The sequence below is a fragment of the Myotis lucifugus genome, unplaced genomic scaffold (genome assembly GCF_000147115.1).
Source record: "Myotis lucifugus unplaced genomic scaffold, Myoluc2.0 scaffold_180, whole genome shotgun sequence".
Taxonomy (NCBI): domain Eukaryota; kingdom Metazoa; phylum Chordata; class Mammalia; order Chiroptera; family Vespertilionidae; genus Myotis; species Myotis lucifugus.
This window is the reverse complement of record NW_005871228.1, coordinates 2,207,674-2,228,972: the sequence shown is the minus strand read 5'-3', so window position 1 is coordinate 2,228,972 and position 21,299 is coordinate 2,207,674. Positions and strand designations below refer to the sequence as shown.

At 54.2% G+C, this 21,299-nt stretch overlaps 1 protein-coding gene across 1 annotated transcript in view; it reads left to right on the top strand.

Annotated features, from left to right (window-relative positions):
• Positions 1-3,998: 3,998 nt before the first annotated feature.
• The window catches only part of CCDC180 (coiled-coil domain containing 180), a 47,027-nt gene continuing 29,726 nt past the window's right edge, over positions 3,999-21,299 (top strand). The window contains 17 exon segments of the mRNA XM_023760343.1: positions 3,999-4,066; positions 4,576-4,695; positions 4,886-5,031; positions 5,413-5,504; positions 7,257-7,447; positions 8,526-8,614; positions 9,826-9,929; positions 10,986-11,114; positions 11,220-11,330; positions 11,453-11,548; positions 13,412-13,575; positions 14,898-14,971; positions 14,974-15,015; positions 16,989-17,069; positions 17,449-17,537; positions 19,465-19,587; positions 20,960-21,133. Of these exon segments, the coding sequence (XP_023616111.1) occupies positions 3,999-4,066; positions 4,576-4,695; positions 4,886-5,031; positions 5,413-5,504; positions 7,257-7,447; positions 8,526-8,614; positions 9,826-9,929; positions 10,986-11,114; positions 11,220-11,330; positions 11,453-11,548; positions 13,412-13,575; positions 14,898-14,971; positions 14,974-15,015; positions 16,989-17,069; positions 17,449-17,537; positions 19,465-19,587; positions 20,960-21,133 (1,893 nt within the window).

Genomic DNA, 21,299 nt, shown 5'->3' with positions numbered 1-21,299 from the left:
GTTGGCCCTTCTCCCTTCTCCCATATGCAATACGCTAATGGCCCTGTGAGATATTTTAGTTAGAGGAGGAATGTGAGAATCTGAACTAATTTAAATTAGCACAGGAAGCTAAAGAACCAAACCACAGCTCTCAGCTGTAAAAGGAAATGGATTTTAATAATATTGAGAACAGCACTCTAGTAAGGAATTCTGCCAGTCTGAGAAAACCCTATTGCTAAACCTAGAAGGCTCCCTTACCAGGGTGCTGTTCTCAGAATGTCCACAAGAGGGCGTGATGGCAACACCTCCCAGCAAGGAGGAGAGCCCTCTAGGACTGTCAATTGGGTGTTCTTTTCTGGCTGGATAGAAGAGGGGGATTACCTTGGGGGGCATCCCCCAGGCTCATGGCCCACCTTCACCACCCTGTCCCCACTCATTCTGATTCAGGTACTGTGCTGAGTGCTTGATCAGTCAGTACCCCATGTGTCCCTGCCATGCGAGCGATCATTTAGCATCACCCATTTCACAGAGGAGAAAACTGAGTCCTAGAAAGTGGAGGTGGCCCGCCTCAGGCACAGGATTGGTCAGTAGCTGGGACCTGACTCCTCAAGACCACACTTGGCCCAAAGCTTTACGGAGCCCTTGGGGTTCAGCCACTGTCAGCCTGGACACTCACCCCTGAGCTCACTGGTGGCCAGTTCCTCTGAGCCTTGAGTGTTCCATTGGCCGATTAGGACTGGGGCTGCAGCTGGCAGGACAGGGTGTAGCTACAGGACGGAGCAGTACCTGTGCCACACCTCAGGTGTTCCTCCCAGTGTCTGCCCAGTAGCTGGAGTCCAGCTGCCCCAGGGTGGCCTTGCCACAAGGTCTGGAGCTGATAAGGGAGCCATGGCCACCAGGGAGAGTCTGTACCTGCCCTCATCTAACTCCTGCCCAGCCTTACCTCTCATTCTGCTGAGCTGCTCCATATCCTGGAACCAGGCCCCAAATCGCTCCTCAGGCTCAAGATTGTAATGATTTGCAGCCCCCCGCAGCAGCAGATCGCTCTCATTACTTTGTATTCAGGGACAGAGGGAAAGACAGGCTGCAGGTAGGGCATGGTGGGGGGATGCTGCAGGGGCCTTAGGAGTGAGGACTAAGGCAGGGGTCAGGCCTGGGCCTCTGCACACATGGGAACCCTCCTTCCCTCCAATTCCATCCAGGTCCTAACTGTTCTCAGGGATGGGTGTGAAGAGCCCCTCTTCCAGCACGTTGTCCTTGGTACCAGCCCCTACTTCTCTGTTCTCAAACTCTCCCAATAAATGTGAAGCGCAGGGGATGGAGCATGGAGTGTCCTGCCCAGGGGGGTTCCACTTCCCTCCCCTCCCCCGCAGTGAGTGCCACAGCTACTCGCCTTACTCTTTTTCTGGAGGTTGATCTGATTCCCTCGGGAGGCAAACAGCCAAAGTCCACCAGAAAGAGCCTCTTAGCTAGTCCATAACTAGTCCCCCATCTTCCCTCTTTCTCATGTTTCGGTTCCACAAGAGCCCTCAAGGGGGCAGGGCACACACAGAAAACAGTTCTGGGATCTAGGCCCGACTCTGGGCTCCAAAGTTGGGGGGATGTGGGAGCTGAGGCTCTTCCAGCCCAAGTCTTTCTGATGGCAGGTGGGGGACTGAGGCCTCAGACAGGAAGGGACAACTCTGCAACTTATGTGCCGCCCAACTTGGAGGACCCTGACATTCTCTCCGCTGTGGGCACCGCCTGGGGAGAGGCTGAGCCATCTCGGACAAAGCCTCCTGCACCTTTGCGTTCAGGCAGCTCTGCTGCTTCGCCAGCCTGGGAACTGGGATGGGTGTCTATGGGGAGCCTCCGTTCATTCGCCCTCAAGATGGGCATGATGCCCCAGCTCATACAGGCAGCTGAGAGGGTCCCCAGTACAGGGGAGGGAGGGGGCGCTCTCTTCTACCAAGTCTCAGGATCCTGGTGCCCGCTCTCCTGCCCCCAGACTGACCTCCAGTTAATCCCCCATCACAGTGTCCAGCGTCACCAGGTCAGTGAGGAGCGTGCCAAGGAATAGGATGACACCCACTGGGGTGGGAATGGTGATGAGCCCCAATTTTCAGGTGCTGCCCTGATACCCGCCCCTGAAAACTCCTCACCCTCAGCCTCCTGGCCCACCCCACGGTTCCCATGTGGAGCAGCCTCCCCTCAATCCCCCTCCCTTGCCCTCCAAGAACACCAGATTGCTCCTAATCACCACTCAGGGCCTCCTTTGACAAGTCACAGGATCTGTGGTCCCAGGTCCCTCCCTACCCCCAAATCCATCCTGCACCCAGCTCTCCAGGCCCCCTCCTACCAATCACTCTGGGGGAGGGTTCAGGCACTGTGGCAACAGGAGGCAGGGCTGCAAGAGGAAGGCCCCCTTTCAAGGCCTCCGGCTGGGAGGGAGGAACCCCTCTCCTCTGGCCCTGGAGCCCCTCCCCCACAGGCACACTCCCCTGCCCCTGCTGTTCCTCTTCTGGGCTCTCTAGGGATCATCTCCAGGATAGCTTGGTGGGCTGCTCCTGCCAGGATCCAGGACGGGGTCACTGAGGCCATACTCCACCCCATTTCCCGCCAGAACCCCTCATCTTGGGCCCTGGACACCTGACCCAAGTCAGTTGGTACCAGTGCTACTCCATGCACCAGGGTGCTCTGATTCTAGCGCAATCCCAGCTTGAACGCTCACCCCGCAAGGCCTGGGGCCTGTGGTCTGACCTTGAGCCTATTTCCTCATCTGGAAAGTGAGACTTCACCTCCTCACAGGGTTTCCTGAGGACTCTGTCACCTTACTGTGGTCATCGCTCTCCCCTACACCCCCAGGCAGAGCGGGGCCCAAAGCCCGTGCATTCCTTTCCTCCCTTAACCTCACCTCCCCCCTGCCCACAGGATCGTCACCCTTCTTTCAGATGAGGAGTCAGAGGCCCTGTCCCAGCTGCCTTACCCCACAGCCCACACTAATCAGAGTCCTCTCCTCTGGGCTCTCCGTGTGTATCTAAGCCCCCAGCCCGGCTGAACCATAAATGGAAAGGGGTGGGGCGTCTCAGAGCCTGGTTGAGCCCCACTGGGGTCTCTGCCCCCCAAGCTGGGCCCAAGGCCATGCCAGAGGCTTCACCTCCTCAGAACGTTCCCCTGCACAGCTTTCTTTATCCACTCAGGGGATTCCAGAGGAGCCCTCTCTGATGGACAGGGTCAGGGATGCCCAGGGCACAGGATATAAATGCTGTGTTTCCTCTTTTCCAAGAAGCTTCTGATTTCTATTCAGAAAGGATCCAGTAAGAATCCATCAGTTCCCCAGACTCTTAAAATCCATCTAGGGCAGTGGTCGGCAAACTCATTAGTCAACAGAGCCAAATATCAACAGTACGATTGAAATTTCTTTTGAGAGCCAAATTTTTTAAACTTAAACTATATAGGTAGGTACATTGTTAGTAACTTAATTAGGGTACTCCTAAGGCTTAGGAAGAGCCACACTCAAGGGGCCAAAGAGCCGCATGTGGCTCTTGAGCCGCAGTTTGCCGACCACTGATCTAGGGCAGTGGTTCTCAACCTTGGCTGCACATTAGAATCACCTGGGAATCTTTTTAAAATCCTGATTTCTGGGGCCAGAGGGGAGAGTCAGAGAATGCACACATACCTGTCCCTGGTCCAGCCATTTAGACCCAAGGCTAGGGGGCCCATTTGTCCTCCTGGCCGGTGGGATTCCCCTGCAGTGCCCAGCCCTGGTGCAGGCAGGGTGCCCTCCCCTGGAGATGCAGTGAGGACAGGAGGGACAGCAGAGGCATGGCTTCCAGGGGACAGTCCCTGCTGAGGGCAATCCAGGTGGAATGAAAGTTAGCGAGGCACACCTGCCCTTCAGGAGACACCTTCAGCAGGTGCTCTGAGCTCCTGTCATTGACAGCAAGGCATGTACAAGCACTCAGAGAGGGGGGGGGGTCAGGCTCGGTGGTTGGGGTGCTTGTCACTGGCCATGGACTAGAAGTACGGGCAGGTTTGGGATGAGTGGAGACAGGCAGATGCCAGCAGAGGAGGAGGAGGAGGACGGGCAGCGGCGGATGCAGGCAGAGTGAGGAGTTAGCTGAAGCAGGGACAGTCACAGGGAACCAGATGCGGGCCTCTGCGGTCACCTAGGAGCTGTGGGTGGGGCCTTGTGAGCAGAGAGTGGGGAGGGCAGAGCTGTACTTTGGGAGGGCCGTGTGGCAGTGGTGGGTTGGATGAATGAATCAGAGAATTGTCAAATTAGCCTTTTATGATAACTCCAAGCCTGCAGGCCTAAGTTTTGAGCCTTTCAACCTCTTCTAAACGGAGAAAGAGGTGCTCTCTCTCTTAGAGACGCTTCCACTTCTGACCTGCAGCCCAGCACCACTCGGAGGCTGGTTTTAAGAAGGTGAAGAAGGTAGGACCGACCTTCTTGGCCGTCGTGAAGGACTGGGCGCTGCACGCGGTGCCCGCCTCCCACTAGTTCCGGGACACTCAGCGTGCTGCTCTGCACCCTCCCCACAGCCCTGAGCTCCCCCTGCACAGAGGAGACCTGGCCGGGATGGCGGGGTTGACAAGAGTCTCGCTGCTCCACAGGGGGCGCTCCCGTCGCCAGGGCAGCCTCGCCCCGCGAGGAAAGGAAGTGGGGGCGGAGCCAGCGGGACTCCCGCCCCTCCGCGTCGCCTTGGAGACCAAGCGCGTCCTGTTCCTGAAGAGGTAGGGCCGGCCCTGGCTGACCTGCGAGGTGCTTTCTGAAGTTGGGGTGAGGCCGCGCCCTGGGCTCCGACCTCTCTCCACTCGGCCGGCCGGCCGGGCTCGGATGGGGTGTCCAGGGCTGCCCAACCCCCTCGGTGGGCTGGGGCCGGGGGTGGGCTGGGGCTTGAGCGGAGCCTGCTGATCTTCTCAGCACCTGTGGGAGCCTAGCGTCAGGCTGCTCCATCTCAACTTCCCCTCCCTGTGTGCACTGCGGGGTGGGGGGCCAGGGGGGTGGGGCTGAGGGTGAGGAGGGGGCGTTCGGGGAGACCGTGTTCAGCGCCAGGTTGGGAGTTCAAGGTCGGGTTGAAATCCCATCTGACACCTTGGACACGTTGACTTTTCCCAAAAGAGCTTGGAGAGTGGAGCATCCAACAATTAACATTTATTATTCTTCACCCCAAAGTCCCTCTGGGGTTCGAGTCCTGCGACTGGGGAGCCAGGCTTCTCTGTGAGTTCAGCTCTCGCCTGAGGTTTGTCCTTTTGCTTCTTCGCCCCTCCCTTCTTTTTGTTGAGAAACGCTGAGGCCGGAGAGGGGCCCCATCGGTGGGGTCCCGCCCCACGTGCGGGGCCACATCCTCTGGAGAGAGCTTGTCCTTGGGAGGGTGGAGGCTCCCTCTCAGCCTCAGGTCTGACCGAGAGCCCACCCCACCGTGATTCTCGGACGTCTGCTTCCTGCAGGGACGGTCCAGCCCACGGCCAAGATGTCCTCGATGGGGAAGGCGACCCAGGTTCCCGGTGGGAAAGTCTACCAGCAGATCTTCGAGGCTGAGGTAGGCCTGTCCTGTTGTCTCCCCTCTTCCTGCTCCTCAAATTTTGTTCCCCAAACTTTCCTCTTCTTCCCTCCAAAGCTCCCCTCCCTCTGAAGTCTTCCTTGCCTGGTAATCTAATGAAATAAAGGCTTGGAAAATGGCTTCAATTTTTTTAAAAAAATTCTTATTAGTTCCTAAAGTATAAGAATATAAAATTTAAGTGTCTGTTCTTGAAAATTAGAAAATTTAAATTAAAACCTTTAAATTACTCAGAAATAGCCAGAATTAACCATTGGATGTCCTTTTTCCTATCAATAAAAACATTTCTAATTTTTCTGTTTAAAAACTGTGTTTGAGCCGGGCGGGCATGTCTCAGTGGTTGAGCTTCGACCTATGAACCAGGAGGTCACAGTTCGATTCCCGGTCAGGGCACATGCCTGGGTTGGGGACTCAGTCCCCAGTGCAGGGTGTGCAGGAGGCAGCCAATCAATGATTCTCTCTCACCACTGATATTTCTGTCTCTCTCTTCCTCTCCCTCCCTCTCTGAAATCAATAAAATTATATTTAATTTCAAAATCAATAAATAATAAAAACTGGGTTTGATTCTATACTAGTGTTTTGAAACCTGCTTTTCCCTGTTAACAGTATTTCACAGACCTTTCCCATATCAGTAGCTATTCATATACTTTGCGACGTTTAGTGGCTGCCTAGTTGATCTAGGCCCTGTAATGTATTAAAGTAACATAGGTGTTGGAATTGCCTTGTCATCTATAAAACACTGCACAGACAAAACAAATCTTAAAAGAAACACGCAGACTTGAACACTTCCTTTCAAGTTCTGTGCTGCTTCTTTAAAAGGGATTTGCATTCCTACTTTGAAACCTAAAAAACGTTCTTGATAGAAGGCTTGGAAATTATGAAAAGATAAAGAGACCAAAGAAACAAATGATCCTTACTCACATGATCCTACTCCCTGGAAGCGGTACAACATTTTTAATGTTTGGCATATGTTCTGTACGTTTCAGAGACTCCTGTCCCACCAAATGTTTGGTCATTTTTCTATGCATTTAAAATGTTGAGATCATACTGTATCAGTAGGTTATAATTTATCTTTTTAAAAATATATAATTTATTGATTTCAGAGAGGAAGGGAGAGGGAGAGATTGAAACATCAATGATGAGAATCATTGATTGGCTGCCTCCTGCACACCCCACACTGGGGATTGAGCCTGCAACCCAGGTATGTGCCCTGACCAGGAATCAAACAGTGACCTCCTGGTTCATAGGTCGATGCTCAACCACTAAGCCACGCCGGCCAGGCTTAATTTATCTTTTAATTGATATGTTTTATAGCATATCATATCATATACTATGTCATATCAGATGTCACAAAAAATCCTAAGTCTCATTTTTAATAAATGCCTAACATTCCATTGAAGGGACCTATAATATCCTCTCAACCAATCCCCTATTATTGGACAGTTCCATTTTTTGAATTCCTTGTGATTATAAAAATGTTGGTCTTGGTCTTCATTAAAATTTCTTAAAAGATGTCTTCCTGGAAGTGGCTGAATGGCTGTTATAGAGAACCCTTCTGTATGTGGTGTGCCCTACCTGGGGTTGGAGGCCCTGCTGGGGTTGGAGGCCTTCCTGCAAAGCCCCTTCCTACTGGCAGGTTCCCACTGGATCTCTTGGGCCTGCGCAGTCAGCCTGAGGGTGCTGGGAAGTCTGTGCTCTGACCCCTCCCCGCAACTGGCTCTTCTTTGGATTCAGGTGCAGCTGGTCCACTCCCTGGTGACCTCCAGGAAGCGAGAGGGGGAGAGTTCCATGGCCCCGAAGAACAGCAGCAAGCCCTTGGTGAAGAAGGTGGATATTCCTGAAGGGGAGATGTTGTCCCCTCGGCAGCACAAGTGGATGCACAGCCTCCCCAATGACTGGGTCACGGAAAACCCTGTTTTCTACCGGTAGGTCCTGTCATCCAGGCCACATGCCCACACACTGGGGGTGCATCAGAGCCTTCAAAAACCCAAAAAGAGCTCACACAAGATGAGTGCTAGGTAGGAAGGAAGTACCAGGGAGGTAATAACACCTGCTTTTTAGGACTTTTTGCTTCTCCTTTTCTCCCCCCACCCCAAATTATTGATTAAGTGCCGAGGGCCAGGCATTAGGCATGGGGCTCCCACCCTCCTGGAATTTGAGGCCTGTACAGTAAATAAATAAGATGGTCTCCCCAAAGGTGGGAGGGTTCTGACACAGAGGATGGTAGTGGGACGGAAGTCCAGAGAGCTCTCTGAGGAGGAGCCTCAGCTGAGCCCAGAGGATGAGGGAAGGGAAGCATGGGCAAGGCTCTGAGGCCGGATGGGCTCGGTCCACTGCCGGAGGCTGAAGAAGTCAGTGGCCTGGGGAGAGGAAGATGAGGCCGCGAGAGGCTTGCACGCCACAGTCGTATTTTGGACATTACTGAAGTGAGCAGCTGATTTTCATTATTAAGGCCTTCTGGGTGCCACGTGCAGAATCTAGGGAGCTGCAAGAAGAGGCAGGCAGGAGGCCACAGCAGTCCATTTAAGTTTGGTGGGACCTCAAGAGGCAGAGTAGGTCATGTCAGGTATATTTTAGAGACAGAACCCATGGACCAGGTGCTGGATTGGATTTGAGGAGTCCTGGGTCTCTGGCCTGAGCTCCTGGATGGACAGCTGAGATGCCATTTCCTGAGATGGGAGCGGGTGGGTTTGGAGCAGAAAGATCAGGGGTTCCTTCTGAACTTCCAAGTTCAGAAGCTAAACTTGAGCAGACGATTTCAGCTCCGTGAGCTCGGACTCCTTAAGTGGGGAAAAAGGAAAGAAAAGCCAGGGTTGCATCTTCCTTCGGGGCACTTGGAAGAATGTAGCAGAAGCTGGGCTTCCCTTTGGCTCTTCAAGTTCTGTGCAAGCCATAAACCCTCTCAGGGCTGGGACTCTGGGACAGGAAGTCAGTCCTCCTCCAGAGCTGCCCTGAGGGTGCGGATATTGGGGTTTTATTGTTCTTTTCTGTTTTTTTCCTCAGGGAAAAGAAAATAACCGAGAAGAAAAAAGCTCAAGAGAGTGAGAGCATCATCGCTGCCCGAGAAGTCCGGGGCCTCACGGACACCATCGGTGAGCCTCCGATCAGCAAGGGCAGGCCTGGCCTGGGCCCCAGAGAGCCCCTGGGGACCTCCTAGGAGCTTAACGTGGAAGCACCTGAAGCTCTCACTGTGTGGAGCTCCCACTGAGGCTTCTCCCCTGGGCCGTCTCCCCTGAACCTTCTCCCAGTGTAGGGAGCTGGTGGAGGAGGAAGGGACCCCCTGCACTATCACTATTTACTAATGAAAACCAGTTGGTAAAGGATGATGCTCGCTTTACTGTGATTTCACAAGAGAATTTCTCAATCCACATTTTCTTTCTTCATACCACATTCTTAGTTGACTTTATCTCAATATGAAGGGTCTCTTTCTTTTCTTTTCTTTTTTTTAATACATCTTTATTGATCTCAAAGAGGAAGGGAGAAGAAAGAGAGATAGAAACATCAATGATGAGAGAGAATCATTGATTGGCTGCCTCTTGCATGTCCCCCACTGGGGATCAAGCCCGCAACCAGGCATGTGCCCTTGACCAGAATCGAACCTGGGACCCTTCAGTCTGCAGGCCGACGCTCTGTTCACTGAGACAAACCAGCCAGGGCTGAAGGGTCTTTTTCCTTATGATTAAAAATGTAAGACATGCTCACTATGGAAAAACGGAGAAAGGAGATAAGTAAAAACTCCGCCTCTACAATAGCACCCCTTCTCCTCCCAAGAGTGCCCACCCCCATGGAACATGTGGTGTTCGGCTTCCGCATAGGTTCAGGGGCAGCAGAGCAGAGTGAGATGGCAGACCCTAGAGCAGAGGGCCCGTGTCCAAATCCCTGCTCAGCCACTGACGGCCTTTGTTCTTTAACCCCAAGCCTGAGTGTCCTTGCTTGTAAAATAAGACCAATAAGTAATTGAGGTAGAACAACAGCTGGCACATGTAAGTGTTGTTATTCTTATTTTTGTGTGTATTTCCTTCTATAAAACTAATTTTTAAAAGACATAATGGGCCCCATTCTGTACATACCATTTTGGAACTTTTTGCCAGCATGTAACTGCATATGTGAGGCTTCATTTTCTATAGCACTTAGGGATCACCTCATCTTCCCTCTTTTCCCTCAAGCCTCTGGCACTGCTGGCCTGGTTTGGGGATGCATCTCCTGAGCCAGGGTACTTTGTACCTTGCTGCCTTTTCCTGGGTGCCTTCCCCTTGCCTGGGAGCTCTGAGGACAGCCTCACCACCTCTGTTGTTCTCCCCAGTTCCTGAGAGGGTCAGCACCGTCACCTTTCAAGGGGACTACAAGAAGAAGAACTACGAGAACACTCTGATGAGTTTTAAGGAGGAGATCGCCCAGATTGGGATGGTGAGAACCTGTGCTTTTGCTCCCCTTCCATCCTTGGGCCTCCGAAGGCAGGTTTGCCCCTGCCCCCACCCTCCCTTGCCCCCCAGCTCCCCGGTTCTCAGCGGCCCACCGTCGTGTGGGCAGAACCATAGTAGACACGTCTGAGTGCATGTTGTCACCTGCGTCAGGTTCTGTCATGACTCCCATTTGACAGGTGAGCCCAGGAAGTCTTGTCTAACTTGGCCTTTAAGGGGCCAAGTGGAAACTGGACTCCAGGTCTGATGCCAAAGCCCAGCCTTGTAACCTTTGATCTCCCCGCTTAATCCTATTCATGGGGCCCAGCTCATCACGTTGCCAATGTGCCCCAACGGGACATGAGCTCGGTGGCTTTGGTCACACAACGTAACTGAGGCTTAGTCCCACCTGAAGGAAACCCGGAGTTCTTTATGGGCCACTTCCTCTTTCTCTCTTTTATTTGGTTTGTTGTTGTTATTGTTAATCCTCACTTGAGGACATTTTTTTTTTTGCTTTTTAGAGACAGTGGAAGGGGGGCGGGGGAGAGAGAGAGAGATTCATGTGAGAGAGACATGTCAATTGGTTGCCTCCTGAACCCACCACAAGCAGAGCCAGGGATAAAACATGCAACCCAGGTATGTGCCCTTGACTGGGAATCCAACCTGCAACTCTTTGGTGTGTGGGCCGACACTCTAACCACTGAGCCAGACCGGCCAGGGCTTATGGCCTTTTTAAAAAAAATTTTTTTTTTAATTTTAAGGCCTTTTTTAATGAATATTTGTTGAGTCCCAACCATGGGCCTGGCCAAATGTCAGCACCTACTTCCCAGGCTGTGGTGAGGACCAAGTGAGTCTGAGGACAAGCTCTGTACCCCGAGGGGTGGCTGCCCCTGTGCTCTAGCTGTGAGCTAATTAGTGAATCGTCACTCCTTAGGTCTGGGTGAGAATTAGTATTGTTTTTGAAACAGGACCTCGGCCGATTCTTCCTCATTACAGATTGGGGGGCTTCCCCCTGGCCCGAGGCTATCGATGCTGTAGCCATCGCTCTCCTGGCCTGTTTTAGGAAATGGAACCGCTCATCTTGGAGCCAGGAGCACTTCTTTTAAAAAAGCTGGCTGAGTGTGACGAAAACATCAACTGTCTCTTCAAAGTAGTGGAAAACGACACAAACCTGGTAGACTACGACATCCAAGTAGGGGCCCCCGGTGGGCTGGCCGGGCCCCATCCCCAGCCTTCCTCCTCCTCCTTCCCGCCCTGCCCTCCGTCCTCCCAGCCTCACCCAAACTTGTCGGCACAGACCCTGATGGAGCTGTGGGATCAGGTGGCCCAGAGGTTCCTGCTCCAGAAGCAGGGGATTAAGGAGCTGGATGAGACGCTGAACTCGCTCGAGTTCTCCCGGGCAGACAGAGTGAGTCGGCCCGCCAGTGGGTGGGCTCGTGGTGATTTCCACTTGTAGGAGGCATCCCCTGTTTCCTTTCAGTTCTCCGGGACGAGCGAGCGTCACTAACGATGGCGCCTTGTCGTTTCTAGCTAAAAGGCGTGTTGAAGAAATACGTGCTGATCATAGAGAAAACCTCCTACCTCATGCAGCCCGATGTGTACAGGCTGATAAATAACGAAGCCAAGGTGAGTGGTTTGCATGTGCCCCAGAGCCAGGTGCCTCAGAAATGACGGACCTCTCACAGGGAGCATTTCCAAGTAACTCGGTGACCACTTAGGTTCAGAACCAGACTCTTAGTTAAATATTTTCAATGGGAATCTCTCTAAAGTGCGTTTTATGCTTTCCTGCCATCATAATCTCCGTCTGCCGAACACAGCGCCATCGTTTGGAGCACTGACGACTTTACAGGCGCCTACGGGCCACGTCTCAGCTGCCAGGTGCAGCACCACGGGGGCTGGCTGCACTCTGGGGCGTCATCTCGCAGCTGGCACAGTCGCAGGGTGGCTTGTGCCCTCATGAGTGACGCCCGCCTGCTCTGTGAGTCTCGTTTTCCTGGTGGTTCTTGTCTCTCCTCCTGCTGAACCAGGCCTGCCCCTGGCTTTGTTCCCGCTGCTTCCCTGTCCCCCACCCCAGCCTTCCCCGGCTGCTTTCTTTGGGATGAAAAATACAAGAAATTCAAGGTTGTTTTTTAATGTCTCCCAAGCCAGTGAAGTCTGGCTCCTCTGCTGTACAAAAGGGCGCTGCTCTTGGCTCCTCGGAGGCGCGTTTTGCCTGCAGGGGTTCCCAGGACCTGGCCGAGAGCTGGGCAGCCAGATAATGGCGCAGGGAGCGCAGCGTTCAGAATGGCCGATGGGCTCAGCCCAGGTCTGGGCCTGGGGTCTCGAGCAAAGCACGGGCAGGGAGCGAGCACAGACGTCCCTCTTCACTGCGCAGGCGTGAAGTAACTCCGCTCCTGTCCCTGGAGCTCCCTGTCCATAAAATGGGGACAGTCATACTTACCCCCCAGCACTTGGGAGGATGACAGCAGAGGGGCTCGGCCACGGCAGCTCTCACTCTGAGACAGGAAAGAGTCCCTAACTTGTATCCGTGTGCTCCATCAGGGGATCAGAGTTAGCCATGTCCTGGTTTTGTTTCACGGGCTGCCTTCCTCAGGTTTATTTGACTCATTATAACACTGGCACATGCGACTTGTTCTGTGTGCATTTATCTCATTGGATTTCGAGAATTCCCTGTGCTGTACGTATCTTCACGTTACGGCCACAGACTGGGAGGTTCGGGAGATACTTACCAATGCCAGGAAGCGCAGCTGCATCGAGCCTCAGGCTCCAGTGACAAGCTGCGCTTGACAGGTCCTCACCCCAAGCCCAGGGCAGTGCCTGGAGGGTTACAGGAAATGTGTGGAGGCACTTTTGGATGCTGTCGCCCCTGGGGGAGTGGGAGAGACTGCTCTCCATGAAGGGGGCAGGGAGGTAAATGGCAGAGCAGTACCACACAATGAAGAACTTCCCCACTGCCTGCCAAGCGTGCCCAGGAGAGAACACTGGGAGGACTGCCTATGGGTGTTCCCGCTCCGGCCCCTTTGGTGACTGGATCCCGGTTCTCAGCGTGGCCATATGTGGCTGCTCCCCGATGGCATGGGTGCTCTGCTTTTGGAACAAATTTATTAAAAAACAAAACAGAAAACAGTTAAACACCGAGAGCCCGCTGGAGTGCTCAACTCCCGCGAAACAACATCGGTGTCTTTAACCAACGGTCGGAGGTGGCTTTGGAGCTGTGTTGAAGCTCACTCTCGGCTCATGGTTAAGCCTTCGGGAAAGACTCTGGTCGCTGCCATGGCTATAGAGCCTGGGGCAGTCTCCTGAGTGCCCAGTGACCCCTCAGGACTCCTCAGATACCGCCACCTGCTGCTTGGCCACGGCCGCACTGCTCCCCTCCCGCCCTGTCAGCCTGCACCTCACCCGGTCCCTGTCCAGCCTCCCATCACCCTGTCCAACTGAGCCTTCAAGAGCCCCACAACCCACCTAGAGCCTGCCTGCCTGTGCCCACAGGTCATAAACCAGGCCCTGCTGGGCAACCGGAGGGCCATCGCGCAGCTGTTTGTCAATCTGATGGAGGCCACGCTGAAGCAGGAGCTCGAGAGCCGCCGCCGCTGGCAGAGCCTGGTTGACGGCTGGAAGGCCATCAAGAAGGATGTCCTGCTGCAGAGCCTGAGGTCAGCGGCTGCCCAGCCCCCCTGGCCGGCTGGCCGGCACAGGCCGGGGGTGGGGGGGGGGGATGGCATCCTCCCTTCCTTTTTGCCGTTGCTTTAAAATGCTGCAGTTTTCTGGTGGTGAATGTAATGTGTGCTATTGTTTTAAAAGTTAACGTAGATAAAAGCATAAAGAGGAACTTGAAAATCACCACGCACCCCTCGCCGCAGTGAGAAGCGCAGCTGGGGTTGTGGTGTTTTCTCGCAGGTGTTTTGAGGCCCACGCTGCGTGTGTAGGTTTGCGTCTTGTTTTCCTCACACGCGTTTTCCGAGAGCAGTACAAGCTGTTTGGCAGCGTTCGTCTGGTTATCTGCCCGGTTTCCACTCTTTACTCTTCCACATGGCCTTGCGTTACCCGGGTGAAAAGGGCGGCTTCGATCTGTCCCACTCCGATGGCAAACTTCACCCAGGGGAGGGGAGGTGAAGTGAAGGCCGTCTCCACGCTTCCGCTGCCAGGTGGCACTTTTGTTAATACCGACACAAGGGCCCTGGACCTTTGGGCCAACAAACGAGGCGGTCTTTTGCTAAGGAAGGGATGCCTCGAGCCAAGATGTCTGAGGACACCAGTGTCTGTCCGTGTGTGCTGTGGGTCTGCAGGTGTACATCCGCGCTTCCCGATGGGAGCACCAGTCTGACACGGAGGATGGAGGAAAGCGGCTCCACCTGCACGTTCCCTGTGACCTTGATCTCACCCTGGACCACTCGGAGCCTCTCTCTCCTTGTGCAGAGCGGGCACGGTGGGCTGGTGACAGGCCAGTGATGCTCAGCAAGATGCTGCCTGAAAAGGGTCAGCTCTGGACCCGGGAGGTTAACAAATGCCAGTAGTCATCAACAGTGATGGCGGGGGCTGACACTGACTGGGCATGTCCCGGGAGTCAGGCACGGTGCTGAGGGCGTTGCTTACAATATCTTGCTGGGTCCTGGTCATCATCAGCTCCGTTCCCGAAGAGGAACCTGAGATCCCGCGTGGAGGGCAGTGACTTGCCCCAGGTCACAGAGCTGGCAGGCAGCAGTCAGGTCCCTCACCCGGGTCTGAGCCTGCTGGTCTCATGCTCTTAGCACCAGAGTCTCACCGACAGGGCCTTGGTTCTAATCTCCCCTCCGCCCCCTCTGCCCCTCCACCTCCTTTCCCCAGCGTCCCAGAGGCCCAAGGTGGGGAGGAAGGGGCTGGGAGTGGAGTAAGGGTGCTGGAGTTCTGAATGTTCTTACCATGGGTCTCATCCCTTCTCTCCCAACCACCTTGCCCCCGTCTTTTCTCCATGGTGCCAATGTGTCTGGATACCCAGTGAGTTCATGGCCAGTGAGAGGATCCAGGACCCTCCAGCCGTGAAGAAGGAGCTGGAGAACATGCTGAAGAAACAGAAGCCCTGCAGGGAAAGCGGCTGAGGCACCTCGGCACCCTCTGGAACAGTGGGGGGGGGGGGGGGGGGTGTCCCTGGGGAGGGGTGCCCCTGGGCACCCACAGGGGAGGCAGGCCCAGTCCCCAGCACAGACCTTTCTCCTGAGGCATCCTCCAGACTAGGCCATCATCTCCTGGTCTCTGGGCCTGGGCCCACATTCTACATTGTTCTAGCCCCAGTGGCAACAGTGAATGTGGTATGTTTGCTGCGGAAAGAAGTTGAATGGGACTGTACCAAAGAGATTGGAGGGAGTCAATGGCCAGCGGGGAGGTGGGGAGACAGTGAGGGGAGAGAGGGTCAGGTTAAGGGGTTGGACTTTATCCTGAGAGCAGTGGGGAGCAGACTGGCTCCATCCGCTTTGCAGTTTGGAGAGGTCTGTGGCTGGAGGCTGGGAGGTCAGTGAGGAGACTGTTGCTATAGGACAGGGGACCTGTTAGAGGCTGTGGGCACCTCCCTCAGGCCCGGGTCCACCTAGCTCTAATCCCATAATAAGCTGTTTAGGGGGAGGTACACTGGATGTTCTAGACCCTGGAAGCCCACTGCCCGGGGAGCCTGTGGCATCCACTCCCAGCAGCAGGATGGAGCCTGTGTGGTCCCGCAGGCTGGAGACAATGTCTTCCTTGGTCCCTCCCATCCTGGTAACCCTGGGACTCGGGCCCCCTCACCACCGTTGCCCAAGTTCTCCTGGGATATAAATGACAATTAGAGCCCCACACAGCCTCCCCCTCGCTGGTACCTCCCGCTCCACATGCGGCCTCATTTTCACGCGGGTGTAAAATTAACAAGGTGGATAAACATCTCAATATAAAGAAAATGCTTTTGTTGTTTTCCATAACTCCACTTATTTCTGACTCTGAGCCCCTGTTTGTTAAACTGGGAAAAACTCAGTGCCAGGCCCCCACGAAACCTGCTCTGTCTGCACCTCCCCCAGCCCCTGTACTCTGGTCGGGCTGGCCGGTCCCTCTGCTGGCTTGTGGGCAGTGAGGTGGGGAGAGTGGTGCTAAGATTCCCAGGGGCCCAAGAGGGAGTTATCCAAAGTCCAGGGAGAATCCCCATGAATGTACTTAGATCCAATAAGCATATGTGCATATAATTTAAAAATGTTTTTTAAATGTTTTTAATGATTTTAGAGAGAGAAGAAAGGAGAGTGCAAGAGAGATATCAATCAGGATGCCTCCTGCACGCCCCCTACTGGGGATCGAGCCGCAATTCGGGCATGTGCCCTTAACTGGAATCAAAGCCAGGACCCTTCAGTCCGCAGGCTGACACGTTTGTATTTTGGAGTAATGTTAGATTTACGGGAAAGTTACAAAGATCGTCCACAGCATTCCTGTCTATCCCTCACCCAGTTTCCCTCATGTCATCATCTTGTTACCACTGGACATTTGTCAAAACTGAGAAGCTAAACTTTGATGCATTCCCAGTAACTAAACATCAGCCTTCTTTGGATTTACCCATTTTTCCACTAATGTCCTTTTTCTGTCCCTTGATCAGAATCGAACCTGGGACCCTTAGTCTGCAGGCCATCGCTCTATCCACTGAGCCAAACCAGCTAGCTGCATACTTTTTTAATGACTTCACAAGAGGATTCATTGTGCTCTATTTGGACAATTCCCTATTGTTGGATATGAAGGTTGTGATTTTTGTGTGTTTGTAAACAGTAATGTTCAGCGACTGTCTTAATGCATAACTTTGTATGCATTTTGTATTGTTATCTCAGATTAGGTTCCCAAAGGTGGTTTCCTTGCTCAAGTGAGGTAAGCTGTGTGTTTTTTTTCCCATTAGGAAAATTCGGTTTTCTTTTCTAAGTAACAGGCTCGTTCATATGAGTTACTTTTTCATGAGGTATGTACGTGGCAGCAGGAAACCCCGACAAGTCACAGACAGTGCTCCGGAGCAGGCTCCCTGCAGACCCACCCATTTCCGTCAGTGGAGGTTCCGTTCAGGCCTGGCTTACTTGTCCTGTCTTCCTTCCCAGCGACCTTCTGCCCCCCAACTACAGCAAAGCTCAGCTGGATGAATGGTATTCTTCTCTGGACTCCATCAACAACAGCCTTGGTGAGTGGGGTTTGCGGGGTTTCCCTCGGGTCTCTCCAGAACGCTGCTCAAGTACTAGCTTCGTAGCAACTTCCGCTGTCAGTCAGTCAGTCATTTATCTGAGAGTTCCTTACAAACTCAGGAGCGGGGGGCAAGGCCCTCCTGGGGGAGATGGGATGGGTGTGAAGGGAAGCATACGTTCTGAGGGCTCATATGGGACCACCACGCCCTGGCCTGGCAGAGCCAGGAGAGCCAGGATAACTTGGGTGAGCTTTGTAGTCCTGGTTCAGGCATTTTCCTGGGGAGAAGACGCTGCCCTTAGAAAAGGGGGAACTCCTCTTTCTATCGCCCCTCTTCCTTCTGGAAGAGCAGCTGACATGTTTTGTTTCTGCCCATGGAGACTCCTACCACATGGACTGCATGATACAGCTCCGCGTACAGTATGAGGACACCTGGCAGGAGTGCCTGGAGCACGTGCAGAAGTGCAAGGTGGGTGTCCCTCCCTGTGGGCCCGAGGAGAGGCTCGCCGGCTCAGCCTGCTGTCCCCTCCCTGGCCCGCCCTGCCTCTCTCTCCCCCCTGGGCCTCCTGCTTTCCTTTCTCGCAGGCCCCAGGCCTTCACTGGCTATGGGTATTCTGAAGCTCTTCCCTCTGTCTGGACCCTGAGCTCCCCAGTTTTTCCCACCTGTCCCTCAGGGTGTAGCCCAACATGAATGATCACCTCCAGGAAGCCTTCCCAGATCTCACAGGCAAAGTGATTTGCTCCCTGAGCACCTCAGACCTCACCCTTGACACTCCGTGTCACAGCACTTGACATCATTTATCCCGCGGAGGGCGTATGGGGGTATTTCCAGTGCTCTTCACCGCGCCCACCTCTGTCAGATGGTGAGCCAGCGAGTTCACCCACAAATCCCTTCAATGACGGTGCCTGGCTTTCTGGGGCACAAGGAAATATTTTGTCAAAATGCTCTCTCCCTGCCTCCTCAGTAAAACTGTTTAAATTTAAAACACACACACACACACACACACACACACACACACACACACACACACACAAAAGCCAGTCATTGTGAAGAGGGTCTAGCCTGCCGCCTGTGGCAGGAGGAGTCCCCAGGCTCTGAGGGCCCCACCTGCTGCCCGCCCCCCCCCCCCTCACATGCTGCTCACCTCACATGTCTGCCCCGCTTTTGCTCAGCCACCAGGACACTGAGGTGAGCAGAGCGCTTCACAGAGTGACGCACGGTCCGAGTGCTGCTCTTTCTGTGGCCTGTGCCACCCACTGGCATACCCTGGCATTGAATCCCACCCGGTTTTGCAGAGTGGGCGTCGCCAGTCCCCTATGGAGATGAGGAGACCCATGTGTGAAAGGCCTAGGGGCTGCCCAAGCCCACAGGGCTCTGCCCATTTGCTCTGTGGCCTTAGGGACAGCCAGGTGCTTCCCAGTTCACACCTCAGAAGTAAAAGCCCCGTGTCCTCTTGAAGAGCCCCCTGCGGCTCTCCCCTCCCCTCCCCCCTGCCGCCCAGGACTTCCCCCAGAGCTCCATCGACCTTGGCCCTGAGAGCTGACACCTGTGCCCATTGTCACTGTCCCTTGCCTGGCGCGGGGGGTGAGTGCTGAAGTCCCATATCCTAAGAGTGCATTCAGCTTGACAGAGGACACTTGGCATTCCTCTTCAGCAGCACTGGAAACATTGAACGGCAGACAAATTTTTAATTTGGGGAGGTTAGTGTATTTTAGATTTTATGCATAAACCAAAGCTTTGTTGATAGAGCCCACTTTCTAGTTGGCGTAAGTCATTTACAGGAAATGGGAGCCCTGTCTGACTTGCAGCCATGCTGAAGCCACGCAGGATGGCGGGTTGTGCCTGTGGGGTCTGCAGTAGAGCAATGCTGTGTTCCGATTCTGGCCCCACCATGTGCCAGCTGTTTGCCTCCGGCTTCTCTGAGCCTCGGTTTCCTCATCTGTCAAAATGGGAGCCCCAGCCGGTTTGGCTCAGTGGATAGAGAATCAGCCTATGGACTGAAGGGTCCCGGGTTCAATTCTGGTCAAGGGCACATGCTCGGGTTGTGGGCTCGATCCCCAGTAGGGGGCATGCAGGAGGCAGCCGATCAATGGTTCTCTCTCACCATTGATGTGTCTCTCTCTCCCCCTCTCCCTTCCTCTCTGATATCAATAAAAACATGTTTGTTTTAAAAATGGGGCCAATGAGAACACATCCAGGAGATGCAGTAAGACAGGAGAGGGCAGCACACAGCACCTGGACATAGTGGGCGAACCACAAAGACAGGCCATCTCCACTGCTGTGAGGGTTTCCCTGAGGGTCTCAGGGATTAGGGGGAGGCGGATCTCAGGGGCCAGGCCCCGGCCCCGGGGCAGAGCCCCCACCAGCCCGGCCAGGCTCTGCCTTGTCCCTCCAGAAGCAGCTGCTGGACTGGGAAGCCTTCACCGAGGAGGAGGCAGAGAGCATGGTGAGCCCGGCCTTCCTGCAGATGGTGGGAGTGCTCCAGACCAAGGTGGAGGAGGAGCTGGAGTCCTTGGAAGTGCGTGGCTGGGGACCCCTGCCGCTGGGGAGCAGGGCGGGGTCACCCGGGGTGCTGGGCCGTGAGAAGAACGGGATTCCGGGGGCCTGAGTCCATTTCCCTCATCATGCCCCCCTTCAGAGCAGTCCAGGCTCTCAGCCAGGCTCCCCAGTCACCCGCTGGCACCATACAACACAGGGCTCCCCGGAAACCCTCGAGTGCTCCTCGAGCCCCTGCTCAGTCTGGGTGCTGAAGGGCCACAGGAGCAGTAAACCCTGCCCCATGATGCTTAGAATCTGGAATGAGGCCAACAAACATTTTCTGTGAGGGACCAGATAGTAAATATTTCAGGCTCCGCGGGCTGTCAGGTCTCTGTAACAAATTCTCACTCTACTGTTGTCACACAAAAGCAGCCCAAGGCGATGTAGAAACGAATGGATGTGGCTGTGTTTCAATGCAATTTTCTTTTTGGACTCTGAAATTAAAATTACATGTAATATTCACATCATTAAATATCTTCTTTTTATTTTTCCCAGCCATTTAAAAATATAAACTCTGTGCTTAGCTCCCAGGGCCAAACAGAAAAGGATGGAGGCCACGTTTAGCCCACAGGCCGAGTGTGCTGACCCCTAACACTGATGAGAGCATAAAGCTCATAGATTTTTTAAAAGGGGAAGAGGAGAGGCCCTGGCCAATGTTGTTTAGTGGTTAGAGCATTGGCCTGCACACCTAAGGGTCACGGGCACATACCTGGGTTTTGGGTTCTCTCCCCGCCCCTGGTCTGGGCTCATGCAGAAAGCAACCAATTGATGTGTCTCTTTCATCTCTCTCTCTCTCTCTCTCTCTCTCTCTCTCTCTCTCTCTCCCCTCCCCCCCTCCCTCACTTTCTCTTCTCCTCTCCCACTCTCTCCGAAAAGCAATGAAAAACATATCCTTGGGTGAGGATTAACAAAAGGGGGTGGAGTAGAGTTGAGGATTTCATAGCAGAGTGTGGTGTTGGCTCTGATTCTGAGAGTTACAGAGTTTCATGGAGGGAAAGATGCCCAGCCCAAGATGGGTGCAGCCACCCGGATGCTCAGGCTGGTTTCCAAACCCCAAACTCCATCTTCTTCCTGTCAGTGACTTCAGTGGCCATGGGGCGGTTCTAGACATGGGGCTTCAGGGTCAGCCAGACCAAGGGTATGACCTTGGACAGACTGGAAGTGCTGTCCCAGAGGAGGGAGGGCCGTGAGCCAAGGTGAGCCCCAGGAGATGACCTTGAGGGGCGGTAATGGCCAGTCCTTGGAGACATGAGTCCTCCACTGTTTGGAGAGGGAGCCTGTGAGTGGGGCCCCCCTCCTCACCTGGGGGCAGTTGGCACTCAGGGCCCCTTCTCTGGGTTCTGCAACTGCAGAAATCCTTTGAGGCCCTAGCGAAGCGGGCAGAGTGGCAGAGCTTGGACCTCTTCAGCTATTTCCGGGAGGCCGTGCAGCGGTGGGAGGCACATCAGGACATGCTGTCTGCGCAGGAGCTGCAGCTTGATAAGCGGATGGAGCAGCAGCGCCGGAAGCACAGCCTGCAGTGCCAGGTGTGGCTCCAGCTTCCAGGGGAACTCCCACGGGGGAGGTGGGAGGGGCTGTGCCCAGATTGTCTGCTGCCTGATGGTTCTGCCTGGTGGCCTGTGAACTTAGCCAGCATTCAAATGCAAAAAAGAAAAAACATTACAACTTTGACCCACACTTCACACCATACAC